This window comes from Centrocercus urophasianus, unplaced genomic scaffold (assembly GCF_019232065.1).
Source record: "Centrocercus urophasianus isolate 14NV4802_14NV808 unplaced genomic scaffold, USGS_Curo_1.0 seq_28, whole genome shotgun sequence".
Classification (NCBI taxonomy): Eukaryota; Metazoa; Chordata; class Aves; order Galliformes; family Phasianidae; genus Centrocercus; species Centrocercus urophasianus.
In genome coordinates, this window is record NW_024884844.1 from 3,939,245 (window position 1) to 3,956,324 (window position 17,080).

The window sequence follows — 17,080 nt, forward strand, 5'->3', positions numbered from 1 at the left end:
GGTCCCGCCCTGCGCCCTCAGAGCGCGGCGCCGGGGCTGGCCGTGGCCGCGGGCTCCGCGCAGCCCGAGCGACTCGCTGCCGCGCCGGGGACAGCGGCGAGCGGGTGTTCGTCTGTGAGGAAAAACGACTCCTTCTCCTCGGCTACCGCGGCTCACACGCCCGTCTGCACAGCCCGCTAAGCGCAGGGCCGCCTCTCGGTACGCGGTTGAGGCGCAGGCAGCGCTAGCTCGGCTCCGTCAGACCGCTTTTCCCAGATCGGTGCCGCGCCCCCGCGGCTCCCAGCGATCCCGAGCCGTGCGTGTGTGAGAGCTCACCCACGGCCGCTGCAGGGCTCCCACCGTGCCCGAGTTCCGCCTGCCCTCCCCTCAGGCTGGCAGAATGTCAGCTTCCACGGTGCTTCAATTGTATTTGTTCTAGCATTATCTATGGAAGACTCGCGTGTCCGTTGCTGACAGCAAATTGGAACAAAAACCCATCATGGGAGCACATCGGGCTACTCCAAAAGGAAAGAGATTGAATTTTCCTGACAGAACCAGATCTAAATCAGTATCTCAAAAAGATGTCTCCAAAGTTATTGTTAGATAAGGGCATGCTTTTCCTGTCAGTCCTTGAGCATTCGTCCAGGGGTGCAAAAAGGACTTAAGTGAAGGAAACAGCAGTATCTCATCCACAGGAGCTATGAAAAGCACACGCGAGTGCTTGACATAGGCTTTAGCTGGTAGTTTACCAGCAGGTAGTATTACCCTTGTAACAGATATACCTAAATAAAGGTACTTGCTTTCACTATGCTCTCATTTCTGAAAGATCAGCATTTACTCATGCATCTCACACATGGATCTCCTGCACAGACAGGACTAGCGCAGCACAAACGTAGCAATATCCACCTCCTGAGATTATGCTGTTCCCAGCAAAGCAGCACAGATTTTTCTCAACCACCTGCAAAATGCACCACTTCCTGCTTGCTGAGAAGAGCTCTGTTTTGTCCTAAGGAGGTACGTGCAAATATATATATATACACACAGTTCATTTGGAAGGTGAAACATAAGCTTAGAGATTTCTGCATTTAGAGCCCAGAATGCTGGAAGTAGGGGCAAAGTCAAAAAGTTTTTTTTTTAATATACAGGAATATACGTATATAAAGTAGCTTTTATTTTAAAACAGTGCTCTTTCAAACAAAACACATCAGTGAAACAGAACTAATGGGAAGCAGAAGGAAGAGCTGGGAGGGAGAGGGGCTCTTACTTAATAGAATCACAGAATGGTTGGGTTGGAAGGGACCTTAAAGCCTACCCAGTTCCAAGCTTCTGCATGGGCTGGTTGCCACCCATCAGATGAGGCTGCCCAGAGTCCATTCAGCATGGCCTTGAGCATCTCCAGGGATGGGGCATCCACAGTAAAACAACTCACTGTACCTGAACAACTTGCTCCTCCCTTTTCCTTTAGGGCTCTTTTGTACAATGTCTGCACAGGAATCTGAAGGCTGAGCGCTCCAAGGTGAAACACTCATTTACAAGTAACATGAGGATAGTTTGCTGCCCATGAGAGCACAGGACTGGAGCCAAAGCATGGCTGGCCCTGGGTTGTTTTCCTAGAGTTGAGCATACGCTCATGCAGACTCCGAAAGCCACATTTCTTTTATGTGCTGTCACAGCTCCACTGCTTGCATAGATAAGGGATGGCACAGCTTTGCCTGATTCTTGTAACTCTGGATCTTTCCCTTTGCCCTAACCCTGGCAATAACACCTCAGGCACTGTTCACCTGAACACACCCATGCTGTGCTAAGGAAAAGGCAGCACTGCTCCTGGCACAAAGATAAATAGCACAGACTGATGCAAAGTGCTGACCAAGCTTCCAAGTGGCGTCGATCCGCTCTAGCAACATCCCTGGGCAACTCACCTTCTCTTACTCCTCACCTCTGAAACAGGGAATGAGCTCCTTGCTTGTACCCTGACAGAACACTTGAAACAGAGAAAGCACTACCTTGCCTGGATCAGCTACTAATGTAGCAATTCCTCATTCTTTCCCTTGCACGACAGTTGTCACAGCTCCAGATTTGAACACTTTCAGCTCAGACAATATGCTACCTTTAATTGATGCTTTCCTGCCAAGCCTTACGTTCTACATCAGGCTCTTTCCACATGAGAATTGCCATTAACAAAACAGCTGACCCACTTAGCTCCCATGCAAAGGCACATGAAGCTGTGCTTCAGTCACCAAAGAGAAAGGAAAATCTGATAGCAGTAGGCTTTGATTAAAGGGAAGTGAGCAAATGGCATTGAGGCATGTGTATGCGGGCACATCTGCGTGTGCCTACAAGCTCACAGTAATTTGGCCATCCAATGGCCAGGAGAAAGATCCCACATAAAGGTCACCCCCACACAGTATCAATTGAGTTTGATTTCCCATTGACAACGAGGTCCCACAAGCCATGCACACATCTCCTGGGCCTCCTGCATTGACCTACAGCCCCTGGAGGCAGACGATGGTCACCTGGCCACAACATCAAGGCAGCGTTAATTGTGGTGCTTTTTTGTTTTGTAACTCAAGCTGAAACCCCCCAAAAACTGGGTGCTGGCTACTGGAAAGCTGGTGCTTCCAACCCTTTCTGACCTGAGATGGACTGAATGCAGCGGCCTGGGAGGCGAGTGGTGTCCTGCCTTGGACAGCCATAGGCAGTGGGTCTCACGGGTGTGTTGCAGTGTATGTGTGCCCCTGCTCTTCCTGGCAGCCCTCAGGCCTCTGGGAAAAGACGTTCACAGGTCAAACTAACAGGCATTCTATTTTTGTCTTACATTTAAATTGACATTCAACAACATTTCAGCCCCATTTCCTCTTCCGTCATAACATCCCATTTACACATTCAGATGGATTTTTCCCTTCCTGTTCTTGTTCTGTTTCATCATCTGCTGTTTTCATTTTACCTTTTTTTCCACCATCCAAACACTTATAATTACGCTCACATCTCCTGTTTTATACAAGCACATCACACACACACACACCTTACCAGCATGGATCTCTTTAATCTTTGAAAAACATTTCCTTTTTATCCTCACCCAAATATTAAACCAACTGGAAAGTGACATATCAAGGTTAGCAATGCAGCTTGCTCTTGACAAGGGAAAAACGCTGAGCTTTGCAAGAAGCTAAGTAAGTGGATTAAGAACCTTTCTAAAGATTAGCTCACCCTTCACCCCAGATGCAGATTTCTACTGAAATTAATGAATGCTCTTATAAAATTCAGTGGGAGGGCTGACACTGAACAACAGCACAGCACACGCACACCGGCAGCCCGCTCAGAACTGACTCCAAATCACCAACTGCAAATGGCCCTTAACAACCAATGGATTGAATGTCTATCATGCACTGACACAGCAGGATTTCATCTTGTAAAATTACAAACCAGTGGAAAAAAAGATGAGCCGGGAGTTCAGGACCAAAACAAGCGCTGCAATTCATCTGACGTGACTGCACTGACATTACACCAGAGGGTAAGGTTTGCCTTAGGAGTGTGTGTACTGCTTTTAAACTGAGCACTTTTCATTTGCACAGCTCCCTCCTGCCCAGGCAGAGCCCTGCAGCTCCAGCAACTGCAAACTTGGATCCTTTGCTTTCAGGAAACAATTCAGTAGAGTATCCTTGAAATATCACCCAATTAATAAACCACAGAACATCATACTTTACATAGGAAACCTGAGAGAAATGCTTTATAGCTTTGTTTTACATTTTCCTCTGCCCATCCTGCAGGGTCAGCCTGGCATTTGGAGTCACGCTGGGTTTCTTCCAGCTCTCCCAACAGAAATCCAAACCCTGCCAGCAGCAAAGCAGCTGTGCTGCTGCTGCTGTCCTGGTACAGACCACGCTCACTTCCCCTGGTGCTTCTGCCTTCTGCAGGGCATACTGACAACAGCACCATGACAGAGGCACTGCCCATTTTAAAGAAACAGAACCACACACAAACCAGGGGAACAGGCAGCAGTGTCCAACTGTAGAGCAATCTGAGCCCCAGGTCGGTACCTGCTCACCCAGCCCTCATCTCAGCCAGCACCAGAAAAATGCAAAGGAAGGAACAGAGCATTTCCAACTCACTGAAAAACATTTTGTTTTTCATCTGTGCCTCTGAGATACTTCCAAGGCTCCAGCGAGCAGATGCTGTGCTGACACCCAGCTTTGCACATATGGGTGGTGCTCCACAGCTCCTGCTCCCTATCTGCTTCATCGGTTACCTCTCTCAAATAACAGACAGAAGTGTCTGTGTTCTTGTTTTTCCCCATCTCTTACAAAGCTATTTTCGGCTGCACGTCCCATTTTCACCTCTGCATTATTCAGTACACTGGAGCTTTAATGTGAATCTGCACACACTGGAACTGTTTGCAGTAAGGCAGCCCAAGGGTTGAAGAAAACCATAAACCAGCATTTTCCTCTCTGATTAGAGCCAAGATCTGTGCAGGAACCCCCTCACAGCATATCCTTTCCCAGCATATGAGATCCACATAGCTACTGGCCACAGGAACTCAGCTGTGTAAGTAATCCATGGCTCCCAGGACAGCTAAGCAGCTCCATCCCTGACACGTGCTTAATTAATGCTGGGTGTAAAGCAACAAGAGGCCTCACCATCCCCACACAGGAGAAAATGTCTCACTTCAGCAGTTCTCACCGCTGCAGTGAATCGCTTCCTGGGCTCTGACAGCTGCTGCCCTCAGGCAGGAGGGACATGCCTGGGTTAGCAACGTCAGGCAGAATCGTGGCACATGATCCTTCTCACCACATTCCCACCTTCTCCATTCCAAGCAGTTTAGAGTGGTCTCCACGCATCCTCAGCCAAAATGGTGCAGACTGTCAGTGCCTGGAGTTGGATGTTTCGTGGGGTTCGGATTACGGAGTTTCCAGCCTAACAGGATGTGTTTGAATGGCTTACTGGACAATGAGGGAATCTGGTGTGAGAGAAGGACCTGTAGGAGCTCCTGGAACACATCTGACAGCAACTGCGTCCCACACGCTTCTGTTACCCTCCCTGCAATACCTTGCCCAGGATCAGGGACTTGCACAGCACACGGCACAAACAGCCCTGCCCAGACTCCTGCATCACACAGGCACAACGTGGACCAAACAGCTCAGCACAGACAGCTGGGAGAGGGAGAAGATGCCAGAGCCCCCCAGCCCTGCTGGTACTTTGCATGGAGAGCAGGATGCCACTTCTCACAGCCACAATTCTTCCCTTGTGCTGTGAACCATTTGCAAACTGGTTTTAACCTTGTTCCTTGGGGCTGCAGACATTTAAAAGCCAGGCAAGCAAACAGGGTAGTTACTGACAAGAACAAGTCACTTGCCCAGCCTGCTCTCCTTGCTTGGGGCTACAGGCAGGCACTGCCATCCAGACCATCCATTCCTAGCACACTGCTCATGCACTGTGAGGTCCGGGGAGCCTATCCCACATCTAACAGGTGATAAAAACAATTCCATTTAATTTCTTCAATTTCTAGCAGTCTAACACTGCCAAGTTCAGACACACCTTTTTCTCCAGACTGGCTTCATCATTTCTATCTTCCCTCTATTTTTCAGCTAAATCTGCCTTTCTTTCCTCTTTTACTTTCAACGTTTCATGTACTGGGGAACACTGTGTACTCCTAAGCTGCATTCCCCTTCCTGCAAAACAGAGGAAGCTTAATGAGTGTAAATGAGCAGGCTTTGCTAAAGAGCATCTGTATTTCTAAAGCTTGAAAATGGTACTAGGTACCAACTCCAGAAAGTTTCTCATCACAGAAAGGCAGAGAGCTTGCAAGCTGTGCCTTGAAAACAAAATCCCCAGCACACCTTGCATCACTGTAAGAACAGTGCACTGCCTGCCCTAAATCCAGGGCATAAACATAAAATTCATGTTTGTGCAAGAATGAACCAACGACTGGAGAGCTGAAAAATGAAGATCAGTGCATGGACTGAGGCATAACTCATGACACAGCACGTCTGTTCATTTGCTATGGAAAATATGTTTGGCAAGTATCAGGTGTCTGAATTTCTGCTTATGCACATCTCCCAGGACAGCAGTATATTAATAACTCAGGCAGCCTAAAAACAGAAACTGTCACCAAGAAAACTTACCCTTCTGCTGAGAGCTCCCTGCTTAGTGACTGTTACTCGAACGGCACAATTTTTGTTTCATTTTAAGAGTCACCATCTAAGTCAATCTCAATTCAAAAACCAACAAGAAAAGAAAATTATAGCAGGAAGCAGATCTTATTATCAACACAGTTTTCAGGATTATCTTCTTCCTATCAAGACTTGTACTGCCACACAAATATGAAGAGAGCAGAAACCAAGGTCCTAGTTCAGATACACAAACCTTTCCAAGAGACCCACAGAAGCATGCGAGTAATGCTCTGGAAGCTCATGCAACCAGACAAGCATGACAGGCAGCGTGAAAAGAAGCCACAGGGTCCAGCAAGGAAAAAAGCAGCAAGCACACAGAGGCTCCCAGGCATGGGCAGAAGACCTGGCACCAGGAGGAGCAGCAGAAGAGAGAGAAAGCAGCACAAGCTTAAAAGGCTGGGAAGGAGTTACTAAGACCTCAATGAAAGTGAAACTATACTGTGTAAGTTACACTGTCTTAAGAGCAGCTTTAACTGAAGAGCCTTGGCAGAAGTAGTATTAATGGTGGCAGCACCAAAGGAACAGGAATATTTAAGATTCATCTCAGATTTCTCCTGCATTCTTATTCTTATTCTCCTGTCATCTTAGAGGTGCAGCAGGCACACCAATGCAGGTCACTCCAAACGGCTTGGCCTAGATCAGTTTCTCTGTAAATGTGGGAGGTCAATTCCCAGAACTAACGCTGCTTGCCAGAGCAGTGTGTCCCACACAACTGCAGTGCTGCCCTCCTGTGTCAGGCTGCATTCAAGGGACCTGGCTCCACACAAGACTGACTGCATCACACTGCTCACTGCCATCTCGACTTCCACAACACAAAGTTAAAAATATGCATTTTAAAAGAAAACTGTTCACTCTGGGCAGATACATTTTATTTCTCTTCTGTTGCTCTGTTGTATGAAGTCTTGCAGTAACCTTTTCCAGTGCTGCTTATCTGTTCCTAACACACTCAAAGCGTGTTGGCATTTCTGCCAACCACGGTGGTCACATTAATTAATCTCAAAGCACGCTCCAAACCTTAACTACATGTTCTAGAGGCCTGAGGTGTAAACACAGCCTGTTTCACATTGGTAAGTAGATGTGCCCACCCCAAAAAACAGCCAACAGTGGCTGATGGTGGTCATCAGGCTGTCAGTGGAACTCCATTGCGTGCCTAAGGTGACGAGTGTTTGGTGTAAAGACAAACTCAGCCAAGTGGCTTCCCCAGCAGTTCCCCAACAGCAAAGTGATTTGAGTCACGGAGAGAATGTCATTATAATCACATCTACCTCCATCTCTTCTCACCTTCCTGAAGCCTTTTCAAATCCTTTGTCCATTCCACACTGTGGCAAAGGGTGACGTTCCCAGCATTGCCGAAAGCAGGACTGAAAGCCAATGGCTTGCAGGGGCAGCATTGTGTCCTGTTTCTGCCCAAGACAGCTCTGGGAAAACCTGACTGACCACCAGCAAGATGAAATGCAGGGAATGTCTTTCTTGAAGGAGGGAAAAAAACACAACAAAAAACCTCTCCCCTTCTATTTGTGTAATTATGTGAGAATTCACATACAGCACAGACTTTCAGTTAAACAGAAGCACTACAAAAGCCAATGCAACTAAGAACACTTAGAAATTGTATTTTAAGTCATCATTAATAAGTATAAAATACAGATGCCATCAGCAGGCTCAGCATGGATAACCTAACATTGCCTTTCAAATCTGTGTGTGCTATGGACAAATTACAGAATTAACACAAGGTTCTGGCATGACTACAGGCACTCATGAGTGCAAAGTCAAGAAAATCTTCACAGGCAGTGAAGATAGAGCTCCCCAACAGCTAACAGGAGGGGACTATTTGTGAATATTTTCCCTGCCCATGAAAGACAACCAGTCTGATCAGAAAAACTGAGACAGGGCAAGCTCCACCTCATCATTTTGAGTTGAGAAAGAGGAAAAACACGGCTATGGCTGTCAGAATTTTAAGCCTACTTTTGTTTCTTCAGGTTGTTTTTTTTCCTTGGCTGTTTCTTTGGTCTCTGCACAGCTTTCTTAACACTCGGAGGGGGCAGTTTGATCATTATTTCATTGTCATCTGTGTCATCATCCGCTTGCTGACCTTTCCGGCGCTCAAGCACTGTAGGCGTACAGACCGGAGTAGGATCCTGAAGAGATCAGAAAGACATCATTCACTGCAAAGCATCTGCCAGAGAAAGTTATCACTGCCTTCGTAATACCACAAGGCACCTCAGTGCAGCCTTCCTTCACAACTTCCATGTCCTAGGGAAACCGTTTCGTTTTTATAACTGCCTTCAGGCAGTCCTTCTTCAGACTGGGAGTGTCATCTCCAGAAGAGCAGATGTGAAATGCAAAGCTAAATTAATGTTTTCCACTATGCCATTATGAATGTTGGTTTTCTAAACTTTTTATTTCCTGACTCAAAGGACTAAAATTCTAAGATGGAGAAAGTCAGGCAAAAAACACACCGAAGTTATTAGCGAATGGCAGACAAAAACACCACGTCCAAGCCCACAGCAGAGCAGAAACATTACAGTCTTATCATTTCAGTCATTTCTCACAACTGAGTTTTCCTGTCTTTCTAAACACAGCCCTACACCAATTATGAAAAGTAAAAAGAAATTAAATAATTTTTTTTTTTTAAAAAAAAAACAGTAATGAAACAAAACAAAAATGCTGATACTTGAAAGATTTTGACTGCTGGTGTCCCACATCTCAGTGCTGATAACCTGGTGCTTCCTTTTATCCTGCTAGTTTCAGCTGGTATCAACTTTTAAAATATTGGAAAATCACACCTGCAGAGCATGAGGGAGATGGCAAACTGCTCATAATAATGCGTAGGCAGAAGCCTTTGCTGCTAATTACCCCAACGGGACAAAGAACTGAGGGGATTCAACCGCTGCCTTCCATTCCAGTGTGTTCATCCACCCCTAACGACCCTCTTTTGCCACACACACCTCCCAGAGGAAAACAATGCCCAGGTTTCCAGGCACTGAAATCAGCAGAAAGAAACCAGTTGCAGACTTGAACCATCTGTCTCAGGGTGGACGGTTGGGGTGCTGGGCAGCACCAGCACTGTTTGCTCTTACCTGGCTACTCAAAGAAGCGTTCTGTTTGGCCTTTGTTGTTTTAACTTTCTTCCTCCTCACAGGAAGGCTCTGTGCAGCCTGGGAAGCAAAACAGATAAGGTGAATCACTACAAATTTCCCATATGAAGAAACTCTTACCTAACAGTCTATAGGTTTGGTTTTTTTTTGCTTTTTAACTACAAAAGCTTTGCTACAGGAATCACCCAAATTACACACAGTCCAGAGCTTAGGAAAAACCCCTATTGCTCTTCTGTGACCTACGAATCAAAACCTCATCAAAACCACCCCAGACTTACAAATCCAGGGAAGTTGTACTTGATCCCCTTTTCGGCCAACCTCTTCCGCAAGCAGTTCTCCTTCCGCAGCAGCCGCTTTGCCATCTTTGCCTTCTCCACGAGGGAACGGACCTTATTGTACCGCTTCACTGCGGGCTGAGAGGGCTTCTGAAACATCCGGTCGCTGTTTTTGAAGAGGTTTGCGTGCACCCTTTCAGGAGGCATGAACTGACCTGTACCACAGGCATACGACAGCAGGTGATTGATAGCAAAGCTGCTCTTCTCACCAACGCCAGTCGGGCCCCTTTGTAATGTTACCCACAGCCATAGCAAGTGCTGTTACAGCACTGTAGGAACGCAGAAGGCAGAAAGTAACTGAATACGCAGCAGACAGGGAGTGGAAGAATGGAACAGAAGAGCACTCTGAGAGACCCAACTTTCAGAACTGATGCAGCTATCTGGCTCACATTCCTTTAAGAAAGAACACCTGAGAAGCTTGCTAATTTCATTAACTTTTTAACCAAAAGAACGCCTAACTACACAGCTACAACAGGTTAAATGAAAAAAAAATCTGCATTAAAGGAACGGGTTCTGCAGCAGCCCCACCCCTCCCTGACACTGTGCTATGTGATCAACACAGAAGAAAATACCCTGGGGACAAAGAAAACTATTACAGAAACAAGATTCTTCATACAGCTCCCTGAGAAATAACACGCGTGTACAGGGATTTGCTCTGCACATCACAGACCGTGCGCTTTGGTCCATACTCACACTTGAGCAGTCTTTCAGAAAAGAGGTAATTGTTCATTGTGTCTGCGACAATCTTGGCCACATCGTCACACTCGAACTCGATGAAGGCGTAGCCTTTGCTCCCTCCTGTCTGCAAGCAACAGCAGAGAGACCTGAAACGCTGTTTTGGTGCCTGTAGAGCTGAATTAAAATGTTTTGTGCTCCCAGAGTTAATGTACATTTTCAACTGCATGTAAGCATTTTCACACAGCTCAGTGAGTTCTCAAAAAAGCACCAGGTTCAGTCCCACGTTGGTCAGACAGAATTTGTAAATATATACCTGCGCATGAAACAAACTGTTCAGCAACGTACGCTCACCTTCCTGTTGCTATCATACAGCAATGCTAGATGGTAAATTCACAAACACGAAGCCACAAGTGAGACAGCACAGCCCTTCCTGGGACATTTCAGGTTCTACCGCGAATCAGTGCGCTCTGCTCACGCTTCTCACACCCCTACATCTAGGTGGGGAAAAATGGGGCGCCATTTCACAGCCACCGTGACCGCCCAGCGGCGGTTTTGATACCGCCGGCCCTAAGCCCTCACCCTCGAATTCAACTCAAGCCCTCATTTCTCAGGCACGGCGAGTAGCGGAGAGCCTCCCTCCGCCCGCTCAGGAAATTGCAGCCGAGTTCCCCCACGCGGTGCCGCGGCCCGCCATGCTCTACGTACCTTCTTGCTCCTGGAGAGCCGCAGCCGCCGCACGGTGCCGAACTGCTCGAAGTACTGCCGGAGCTGCGGCTCGCCCAGCCCGCGCGGGAGGTGCCCCACGTACACGACGCCCGGCGTCAGCTCCTCCTGCGGGGCACAACGGCCGCGTCAGCGCCGAACGGATCGGGACAGAGCGGCGCGGCTCGGCTCGCCCCTCCCGGAGCCCCACTCACCTCGGCCACCCGGTTCTTGCGGACGCGCCGCACTTTCTTCTGGACCGTGCGCTGCAGCTGCGGCTCCAGGGACAAAAAGGACGTCGGCGCCCCAGCTCCCGCCGCCGCCATGCTGTCCCGCTCGCAGCCGGAAGCACGTCATCCAACCTCGCGGCGGTGTCGCGCGGCGGCGGTTGCGCGCAGGTGCGTGCCTTCTCCTCAGCGGCTCCGTGCCGTCTCCTAGTAACGGGGCGCTGCTCGCCCCCCCGCCTCGCGCCCCGTCTCCCGGCAACGGGGCCGCGTCCCCGCGCAGCGCGGCCTTCGCACGGAAGGCGGCAGCGTGGGGAGGAGCCCTCGCGGCTCCGCGCCGTGACGCCGGCCGCTCCCCGCCTTCGCTTCTTCCTCGCCTGTCCGGGCTCCCCGGCTCCCTCCGTCAGGCGCCGCGCGGGGCAGCCCGGAGACGCTCAGGCGCCACGCGGGGCAGCCTGTCGCGACGGGAGCCGCTCGGAGGCCCCAGAGGCGGGAGCCGGCGGCGGGCGCCATGTCAGTGAGCGCCATGTTCGTGGAGCTGCAGGGCGCGCTGACGGCCGACCAGGACATCCGAGAGGTGCGCGCGGGGCCGGGCCGGGGGGCGGCGGGCGGCGGGCGGCGCGCTGAGCCGCGGCGGCGCTGTGTGTCCGCAGGAGATCCGGAAGGTCGTGCAGGCGCTGGAGCAGACGGCCCGCGAGATGCTGACGCTGCTGCAGGGGGTGCACCAAGGGAACGGATTCCAGGACAGTGAGTGCGAGGCCGTTCGTGGTAAAGGAAGTAAAGCCGGCCAGCGCAGGAGACGTTATGGGGACGAATAGCCCGGGCTTTGTAGCACCGAGGGGTTTAGCCGTGCGTTCTGTATCAGTATCTGTAATTTGAGCTTTCTTAACCCTAGCAACTCCTCGAAGGTGACAGGTGGCAGTGAAAGTAATGGCGGTTGGTCACTACAGCTGTATTTCCTTGCCGGTTGAGCTGGTGCTGCTGCCAAAAGAAGCCGTGCTGTGTGCTCTGCCCTCTCTTGTGCCGTCACGAGTGCAGCTTGCTGCTCCCTGCTGCAAGATCTGTTATAATGAGTCCTTTATCAGCAGTTGGAGTAGAGAGATGGAACTCGAGGAGAGCAGAGAGCCAATGAAAGCACTTGGCAGATTTAAACCAGACAAGGCAATCTGTAATGCCAAAGGGAAAGGCGAGGGGTGGCTCGAGTTACCTTCATAGAACTGTGTGATAACTGGAAGTTTGATAGAGGGCAATTTTCTGTACTGTTTGGTGGTACTTAGAACATTATACTGCACAGTGGCTTTCCCCTGTTCTCCAGGGATTTAAAATACCTCTTGGCTAAACCTGTTCCCATGGAGCTGCAGGCTGACCTCTTTCATTGTGGGGCTGCAGCTCTTTCGCAGTGACTGATGATAAAACCATTCAGTGCAGTGCTGCTGCTGAGTGTGTCAGGCTGCAGTACTGCACGTACAGGCCTTTAAAAGTACAGCTCTTCTACCTCAGATGGGGTCTGTCTGACCTTGTACTCAATGCCCCTTTTAGCCTTTCCCCATCTCTTCTCATCTGTCCCTCATCATTACACATTTGTAGCCCCGTTACACGCATGGGCACCAGCCTTATTTGCTCCTTGGTTCAGTCTGCAGGTGAATAACATGGTGATCCTGTGTTCATCCCTTCCCTCCTCTCTTTTTGCATCTCCCATTACTTCTTTGTGATTGCATGACCTGGTGTTTCCTTCAATCAGTATCCTCTACAAAATGCAGACTTCACCCACAGCTTAAGTTCTATGGCAGAAGTAATTAGTCACCATTAACAGTGTTCCTTAAGTAACACTGGAGTGTCTTGTCTCAAATTCAAAGCTAAGGAGCCGAAACTCTGGGGTATTTGTGACCTACCTGTGCCTGGTGCTGTAGCTATGACTGCTCAGAGCAACCTGAATGTTGGTGAGCTGTTTTGGACAAAAGTGAGCAGTGTCTTCAGAGGAGCATTAGTGCATTTACAGCTCTTTGTTTTCAAAACCCTGTTCTTTGTGGAGCACTGAATGTTGCACTGTTTCTTTTTCAGTACCAAAGAAATGTCAGAAGGCTCGGGAACACTTCAGTACAGTAAGAACACAGATGGAATCTCTGAAGACTAAGTTTCCTGCTGATCAGTATTACAGGTGGATCTGAGCATGGGGCGAGTGTATTTGGCACCATTACTTTAGAAGAGTGATTTTAAAGGCTTATGGGCCCAGTGGTTCTGCTTGAGAACTGATGAGCAGTAGACAAGTGTGAGATCTTAGAAAGGAAAACTTAAGAAATTGGTGTTCTGTTGGTGCATCCCTTGTTTGTGAAAGCATCCGCTGCTCCATTAATTTCAGTTAAGCTGTTAGGTTAGGGACATTTCTGAAAACATAGCTCTAAATCTGCCACAAAGTAGCTGTTTGATTCTACAGATCATAAATGAAGTCACCGCCTTTGTTTTATTTGCCGCCAGAAGGGGACAGTGTGTAGCAAGAACAAATCATAGACCAAGAATGCCAGCTCAGAAATGCTGCTGGGAGGCAGGAGGGAAGGAGGTGATTGTCTGGTGGGTGTGAGAGCCTGAGAAACAGCGAGCTGAGAGCAGTGCTGATGTTCAGCACAGGGGTAGTTCTGGGGGACTGAGGAGTGGATTTCAAGCTCAGTGTAGTTTGGTGAGCAAATAATCTTGCAGAGTGTGATGTGTAACGGTAGAAAGCAGTCTGTACTGCAGACATTTGAAATGCTCGTTCCTCGATAATGGATGTTGCTTATTTTTTATCATGATTTGGTGTCAATCAACAGATTTCATGAGCACTGGAGGTTTGTGCTTCAGCGGTTGGTGTTTCTGGCAGCCTTTGTAGTCTACCTGGAGACAGAAACGTTGGTGACCCGAGAAGCTGTTGCAGAAATACTTGGGAGTAAGTTTGTTGTAACAGAAGAGAGAAAACCTGTGAAGTTTTCAGGTGGTGTAGCTTGGAATTGGAGAACTGAATGTAAACAAGAGTAGTTATGCATTAGTAAGTTCTTCATTGCAAAGAGCGTGCATGCAGACCGCCTCTCTGCCAAAAGAATAACACAAGGGTGACTGCTTGTTTTTCTCACCTTTTGGTTTGGTGCTTAAAAAGAAAAGATTTTTTTATGCTGTGAGAGAACCATTGCGTCTCAGAGCACAGGATTTGAGGGGAAAAAAAAAACACCAAAAAGACTGCAGACCTCTCTGCTCTCTGTAAATTCAGTTATTGTGTTAGATTAATTACGACCTATTGCAAGTCTGGTTGAGGATGTAAAAGATGCTAAATCAAAATGCTATGAAGAGGCGGTGATTGCATCATATGCAGGAAGAGGATGCTTTTTATTTTGTAATAATATTTCGTAAATTTGATATTTCAAATTAGCTCCAATAAATAAATGCAATTTCAGCTTGCTGGTTCTGCTCATGTTCAGCATCACCTGATCACCACTCTGCTTTTTTCTTAGTTGAAGCTGATCGGGAGAGGGGCTTCCACCTGGACATTGAAGACTACCTTTCTGGTGTCTTAACTCTGGCCAGTGAGCTGGTAGGGAAGATATCCATGCAAATGTTTGGGTTGAAACTGACACAGGAGTAGCCGTTATTCTTCTAACTGTCCCGAGTAGTTTGTGTCATTATGGTTTGTATTTGAAGGAGTCTGACCTTGAGCCAACTGCTTGTCTGTGTGTCAGGGTTGTTCCTCACTGATACATTAAGTGTTAAACGAGGCTCTGGATTGAAGATTCACGAGTCTGGTCAACAGATCTGCGTTTGCTAAAGGATTCGATGGGAAAGGGGGAGTGGCTGCAGTGTGTTCCTCTGACGTTCTCCCAGCTGATTTGTGCCTCTTCTCCCAGGCCAGGCTGGCAGTGAACAGTGTCACAGCCGGTGACTATTCTCGCCCGCTGCGCATCTCAACCTTTATCAACGAGTTGGATTCGGGCTTCCGTCTCCTCAACCTGAAGAACGACTCCCTGAGGAAGCGTTACGACGGCCTGAAATACGACGTCAAGAAGATTGAGGAAGTGGTTTATGACCTGTCCATCAGAGGACTCAATAAGGAGGCAGCGGGTGGCGCGGGTGGAGAGAAATGAAGGATGCTGATTTTAACAGCATCGTTGATTACCTCACATGGTTGCCAAGTTTGGAGGCATGCTAGCAAAGCCTTCCTACAGTAGTTTAGAAGAACTGCAGCCGATAGCTGCTCTCTATTTTCTTACAAAAGGTGTAGTATGGGTGTTAGATCTCAAAATGTTTTGTAAAATCATGTGTAGGTTAGCGCTGCAGGCCCTCTGTTCCCAGTTAAATTCCTCTGTCAGAACACACGTTGCTGTTCTGTGCACAACAGCAGGTGGTCAGTAACTCCCACAAGCCAGAATTCTCACTGGGTCTGTAGTGTTACTTCAGTGCTCTGGGAGTTGTGTGCTGCAGCTGTTTCTACTCACACCCCTTTAAAGATGTGTGCACAGCATGCAGCTTGGTGCCGATGCTTGTGACGTCTTAAAAGCACAGTCTATAAACATCAGTATGGATTTTCTAAGACACTGGGTTGTTTTGCTTTTGTTGTTTGTTGGTTTTTTTTTTTTTTAATTTTCACCGACATCAGTTAAGTTGAACAGATTTGCATAACTTTTATTAACCAGATCTTTTAGAATGGCTCCAGTTAGCCTATCTCCCCTTGGAATCAGTGCATTACACCTGGGTGCATCTTCCTCATTTTTCCCCTCCAACATGCCTGCTACCAGAGTGTACAAGGCTTTCTCAACTATCTGCTTTTACTGGCTGCTGTCTCATTTACTGACATGAGTAAATGTTGAGTTTGAACACAGTCATTTACATTAGGAACTCTGTAGCTTTTTTATTTTCTTTTGAACTAGCAAAGTTTATGAATAGAGAAGTGTTAACTGACAAAGTGCAGGTAGGATTTGAGTTTTAACAATCTGTATAGGCCATGATTGTTTCCTGGGTTTAAAAAGTTCACATAGTAAAATGTGTGCCCCCCAAAAGGGAAACTATTAGTGTCAGATACTTTGCATGTGAGATATTTGCAGATACCAACAGCCTTTTCCATCTGTGCAGATGGACAGATCCATACCTCCCAGTGCATTTGTTCTCTTGTCCTCGATGACTTTGAGTCTTTCCACTTCCTTACTTCAGGGGGTGCAGTAGCACAAGAGAGAAGCAGCTTGTTTAGAAGGAGGAATATTTCCAGAGGATGAATATGAACAATCAAGCTTACGTGGGTTAGTTAGTGTTTCAATTAGTTGACAAATGTTTCCCATTGTTTCAGTTATGTTTTTATTTTGTTTATTGGAAGGAAATGGTTTCTTGGTTACTTTGGCCAATAAAAACTGTTCTTTGGCCATTTGCTAACTCTGCCTGTTGTCTGATTATCTGGTGTTCCTGTCTTTCCTTCCTGGGAGCTTAACTTGACATTGTAGTTCAGCCTTTATCTGCATGTGGGCTCACTTTGGGTGTACGCTGTTAAATGGAGCACAGTCACAAGTGGCAAGCAGAGTGCTGGTCAAGCTGCACACAGATTTGATAGACTTAAAAAAAATAACTAATTTTGACTTGTTAAACAAGTTAAAATAGAGAGATATGGAGGAGGCTATTAATGCCATGTCCAAGATGCAGCAAGGTTTATCTTCAGAGTGTCTCATAATATTTAACATTTGTCCTCATCCTGCCACATAACATAGCCAGATAGCAGTGTGCCCCTATCACAGCTGAGGAAAATGAGGGTATAACTTCCTGGGGCCCTTGGCACTGAGTCCAGCTTTAAAAGCGTGTTTTTGTTCTCACTTCTTTCTCACTTCAACCCTGTGGAGGTGGGAGGAAGGAAGGAATTAAGCCGCTCTACCATCAAAAGCAAAGGCTCATGAAAC

At 47.7% G+C, this 17,080-nt stretch overlaps 2 protein-coding genes across 3 annotated transcripts; one reads left to right on the top strand and one right to left on the bottom strand.

The window, feature by feature from the left end:
• Window positions 1-7,730: 7,730 nt before the first annotated feature.
• On the bottom strand, window positions 7,731-11,294 carry NIFK (nucleolar protein interacting with the FHA domain of MKI67). The gene is given in 7 exon segments (XM_042827376.1): window positions 7,731-8,134; window positions 8,137-8,281; window positions 9,224-9,301; window positions 9,520-9,731; window positions 10,270-10,378; window positions 10,960-11,085; window positions 11,172-11,294. Coding segments are annotated over 7 exon segments (825 nt in total). The 5' UTR covers window positions 11,283-11,294; the 3' UTR covers window positions 7,731-8,090.
• A 379-nt stretch (window positions 11,295-11,673) lies between these two features.
• Window positions 11,674-16,565, top strand: TSN (translin). 2 transcript variants are annotated; one of them, XM_042827379.1, is made up of 6 exons: window positions 11,674-11,757; window positions 11,834-11,948; window positions 13,242-13,338; window positions 13,985-14,100; window positions 14,660-14,739; window positions 15,050-16,565. In XM_042827379.1, the coding sequence occupies exons 1-6, from the start codon at window positions 11,692-11,694 to the stop codon at window positions 15,284-15,286; spliced, it is 711 nt and encodes a 236-aa protein (XP_042683313.1). In that variant the 5' UTR covers window positions 11,674-11,691; the 3' UTR covers window positions 15,287-16,565. The 2 variants fall into 2 exon arrangements, with proteins under 2 accessions (XP_042683313.1, XP_042683314.1); XM_042827380.1 differs by having other exon boundaries at window positions 11,834-11,927.
• The last annotated feature ends 515 nt before the right edge of the window (window positions 16,566-17,080 follow it).